This window comes from Salvia splendens, chromosome 19 (genome assembly GCF_004379255.2).
Source record: "Salvia splendens isolate huo1 chromosome 19, SspV2, whole genome shotgun sequence".
Classification (NCBI taxonomy): Eukaryota; Viridiplantae; Streptophyta; class Magnoliopsida; order Lamiales; family Lamiaceae; genus Salvia; species Salvia splendens.
Window position 1 is genome coordinate 1,759,488 of NC_056050.1, and position 5,108 is coordinate 1,764,595.

General features: G+C 43.3%; 1 protein-coding gene across 1 annotated transcript; it reads left to right on the plus strand.

Moving 5' to 3' along the window:
• On the plus strand, positions 1-4,572 carry LOC121779804 (nitrate reductase [NADH] 1-like). The gene is made up of 4 exons (XM_042177238.1): positions 1-1,127; positions 1,426-1,566; positions 2,442-2,674; positions 2,986-4,572. The coding sequence occupies exons 1-4, from the start codon at positions 122-124 to the stop codon at positions 4,315-4,317; spliced, it is 2,712 nt and encodes a 903-aa protein (XP_042033172.1). The 5' UTR covers positions 1-121; the 3' UTR covers positions 4,318-4,572.
• Positions 4,573-5,108: the final 536 nt, after the last annotated feature.

Consider the following 5,108-nt stretch of genomic DNA (forward strand, 5'->3'; position numbering starts at 1 on the left):
CCCAAACTTTTCGAACAAAGAAAAATTCAATTTCTTAAACAACAAAAATTTCCCAAATTGTGGAGAGAAAAATTTCTTAAACCACTCTCCCTCTCCATAATCACTCCGCCACCGGTCCTTCATGGCGGCCTCCGTCGAAAACCGGCAATTCCCCCACCTCGAACCGGGCCTATCCGGCATCGGCCGGCCCCTCAAACCCGGTCCGACCGCCCAACACCGGCCCGGTTTTCCACCCACAAATAAACCGGCCAATCTCACCAATGGCAATGCCAAACCGGAATTCTCTTCCAGCGACGAAGATGACGACGACAACGAGAGCTACTCCCTCCTCATAAAGAAGGGCAACGCTGAGCTCGAGCCGTCGGTCCTGGACTCGAGAGACGAGCACACGGCCGACAACTGGATCGAGCGCAACCCGTCCCTCGTCCGGCTCACCGGAAAGCACCCCTTCAACGCGGAGGCGCCGCTCCCCCGCCTCATGCACCACGGCTTCATCACGCCGGTCCCCCTCCACTACGTCCGCAACCACGGCGCCGTCCCAAAGGCGTCCTGGGATGACTGGTGTGTGGAGATAACCGGACTGGTCAAAAAACCGGTCCGGTTAACCATGCACCAGCTCGTCACAGAGTTCCCGAGCCGCGAGCTCCCGGTCAGCCTCGTCTGCGCCGGGAACCGCCGCAAGGAGCAGAACATGGTCAAGCAGACCATCGGCTTCAACTGGGGCGCGGCCGGCGTCTCCACCTCAGTCTGGCGTGGCGTGCCCCTACGCGCTGTTTTAAAGCGCGCAGGGATCATGAACCGGAAAAAGGGCGCGCTCAACGTCTGCTTCGAAGGGGCCGAGGATCTCCCTGGCGGAGGAGGTTCCAAATACGGAACCTCCTTGTCCAGGGAGATGGCCATGGATCCGGCGAGAGACATCATACTCGCCTACATGCAGAATGGCGAGCGTCTCTCGCCGGATCATGGATTTCCGGTCAGGATGATCATCCCCGGATTTATCGGGGGTAGAATGGTCAAGTGGTTGAGGAGGATTATTGTGACTCCGAAAGAATCGGACAATTATTATCATTTTAAAGATAATAGAGTTCTTCCTTCTCATGTTGATGCCGAACTCGCAAATGCTGAAGGTACGAGTTCGATATTTCAATCTCGTATTTTATTTCATCAGTACATAAAAAAGTATAAAATACTTCTTAGGTAAGGAATTGCTATAAAAAATAAGCAATATTCTTTCATCATGTGAGTGAGATCCACAAAGAGTGTAGAAAAGTAACTAATTGAAATATTCCCATTTTTTGCATGAAATTTCGAAGGCACTTGTTTAGTCACAAGATGAAGTCATAATCAATTATTCTAAAATAAGATTCTTTTTTGATGGTATATTATCATATAATTCTAAATGTTATATATTTACTTGTATCGTAGCTTGGTGGTACAAACCCGAGCACATAATCAACGAGTTGAACATCAACTCGGTCATCACGACGCCGTGCCATGAAGAGATCTTGCCGATCAATGCGTGGACGACTCAGAGACCTTATACACTGAGAGGATACTCTTACTCCGGTGAGACAATAATTTTTACGATAATAATTTTTTTAGATTAATTGCTTCCTTTATAAGGTTTCGAATTCTTTCTATTATTATACATGTGACGTGCATATATGATTATTATTTCATAATTTTCGAGATGGATGCATGAATACATACTTTATAAATTTTTGTGCAGTGACTGCATAAATTAAATGTGACCCATGCAACTGTATATACATAGGAACATTTAATTGTGATATAGCGAATTTTTATTTTATTTTATTTTATTAAAATCGTAACAGTTTAATTTGTCTTAGAGCTTGGAAAGGGCAACTTTTAACATGTACGAAGGGTCAATCGCTCCCATATTATTTTTTCTAGCACCAAAAATAATTTATTGAAAATAGGAAATAGAAAAAAAAAATGAACGTCCCGCACATGATTATATTCTAGAGAGCCTCTGCATGCAATTAATATTTTAAATATTTTAAATATTTTTAATATTTAGAGATTAGATTAGTTTTTGTGGTATTCAGTATTTCTTATCAGCCACTGATTAGGGGACATGGTTTCCACTCTTTGATGAATAAAAAATTAACCAATTAGATATGTGTGGATGCAAAGCTAATTAACTTTAATAAATTATATAGTTCCGGAATCTTAGGTCACGTTTTGCAATTAAATGTTGAATATTCTATGCTGTAAAGTAAGACTTATGAAGATTCCAATATGCATCTCTGTGTTTTTTTTATTGGTGGGAATTATTCCAAAGTTGCGTGATGTATTTGACTGTCACGCCGTATGAAATGTTGCAATCGAGACTTTTTTGGTTATGTAATGTATTTACCTAGTGGAGGTTTATTGTCAATAAATTGGTGGGAAATTGAATTTGGTTTTGAATGAAATAGGAGGTGGGAAGAAAGTGACAAGAGTTGAGGTGACAATGGATGGTGGCGAAACATGGCAAGTTTGCTCTTTGGACCATCCAGAAAAGCCTAACAAATATGGCAAGTATTGGTGTTGGTGTTTCTGGTCGTTGGAGGTCGAGGTGCTCGACCTCCTTGGAGCCAAAGAGATCGCTGTAAGAGCTTGGGATGAAACGCACAACACGCAGCCCGAGAAGCTCATTTGGAACCTCATGGTATGTTGAATCAATAACTATATTTTTATATCTATGTATAAGTTTAGTATATAGTGATAATATTAAGATGATATAATTGAGAGATTTGAATTTTGACTTTTGATATAGTAAGAAACAATGTCTTTATTATTTATTTTAAACTAATCATATCACGTGAGTGCCACGTGATCACTTATCCAACTTAATTTCAATTTCTCTCTTGTAATTTTAATAAGACCATACATTTTAATTACTATTATAGTCTAGGTAATTAACTGTACAATGTTACCTAAAACATTGTAGCTCACCCTCAATTTATTTTATTTGTTTAGGGCATGATGAATAATTGTTGGTTCCAAGTAAAAACCAATGTTTGCAAACCTCATAGAGGAGAGATCGGTATCGTCTTCGAACACCCGACCCAACCAGGCAACCAGTCGGGCGGGTGGATGGCAAAGGAGCGCCACCTCGAGAAATCCTCGAACGAGGCTCCGACCCTTAAAAAGTCGGTCTCCTCCCCATTCATGAACACAACTGCCAAAATGTTCTCCGCCTCCGAGGTCCGGAAGCACAACTCGGCCGACTCGGCATGGATCATCGTACACGGCCACGTCTATGACTGCACCCGCTTCCTAAAGGACCACCCGGGCGGCACCGACAGCATCCTCATCAACGCGGGCACCGACTGCACGGAGGAGTTCGACGCCATCCACTCCGACAAGGCCAAGAAGCTCCTCGAGGACTACCGTATCGGCGAGCTCATCACCACAGGCTATGCCTCAGCCGACTCCTCCCCCAACAACTCAGTCCACGGCCCGAGCAACGGCCTCCACCTCGCCCCGATCAAAGAGGTCGTTGCCCCCCACCGCGCCCCCGCCCTAATCCCCCGCCAAAAAATCCCCTGCAAACTCGTTGAAAAAACCGCGCTATCTCACGACGTTCGGAAATTTAAATTCACCCTCCCGAGCGAGGACCAGGTCCTTGGCCTCCCGGTCGGGAAGCACGTATTCGTCTGCGCCACCGTGGACGACAAACTATGCATGCGGGCCTACACGCCGTCCAGTGACGTGGACACCGTGGGGTACTTCGAGCTAGTGGTCAAAGTCTACTTTAAAGGGGTCCACCCAAAATTCCCTAATGGGGGACAGATGTCACAATATCTAGACAATCTCGAGGTGGGCTCATTTATTGATATAAAAGGCCCATTGGGCCACATCGAGTACGCCGGGAAGGGCAATTTCGTTGTGCACGGCAAGCATAAGTTCGCCAAAAAATTAGCCATGATCGCCGGCGGCACCGGAATCACGCCGATCTACCAAGTGATGCAGGCGATCCTCAAGGACCCGGAGGACTCGACGGAGATGTTCGTCGTGTACGCGAATCGGACGGAGGACGACATTTTGCTGAGGGACGAGCTCGACGCGTGGGCGGAGAAGTTCCCGGAGAGGGTGAAGGTGTGGTATGTGGTGCAGGAGAGTGTGAGGGAGGATTGGAAGTATAGCGTGGGGTTTGTGACGGAGGGGGTGTTGAGGGAGCACATTCCGGCGGCGGCGGAGATGGCGCTGGCGCTGGCGTGTGGGCCCCCGCCGATGATGCAATTTGCGGTGAATCCGAATTTGGAGAAGATGGGATATGATGTGAAGGAGGATTTGTTGGTGTTTTAGAGGGAATATGGGGGATTTGAAGGGGGGATTAGTATTTTTTTTAAATATAAAAATGTGGGTGTGTAATTTGTACATATTAATTTGTATGTTTGTAATAATATTTGTTGGGTTGTATGTCCAGGACTAGTGGACATCACATGATTTGGTTTATTCCTCTTGGAAATTTAGGAGTCTTACTTTTTTTTAATATGTAAGAGTTGTGATAATGTAAATGTGGCAAATATTAAAGTCATCAAATAGAATTGCAATTCGAAATTTGTGGATATAACATTATACTCACTCTGTCCTTAATAATTTGACACCATTTGATCCGGCACGGGTTTAAAAAAATGTAATAGAAAGTGGGTTGAAAAGTTAGTGGTATGTGAGTCCTACTTTTATATATTAATTTTATAATAAAATGTGAGTGAAAATGAGTCAGTGGAATGTGAAGTCCATTATCAAAAATGGTAAAAGTGAAAGGTGATAAATTGTTAAAGACGGACGAAAAAGAAAATAAGTGATAAATTTTCAGGGATGGAGGGAGTAATATTATTAGAATTAAGGCATTGCAATTGAAATTCCAAAATTTGAAATCATTTTGAACATTATTTCCCATTTTATAGCGCGAAGACTTGATATACATTTGTAATTAGCAAGGAGTTCTAACTATCTTTACTTACTCTGAACTCAATTACTTAATTGTTGACTAAATTAAATAAATTCAATTGTTGAATTTCTACTAAGAATAAGTATAGCTAGAGTAGAAAGAATTAATTAATCAACATATACTATATTTGTATGTTGATAGA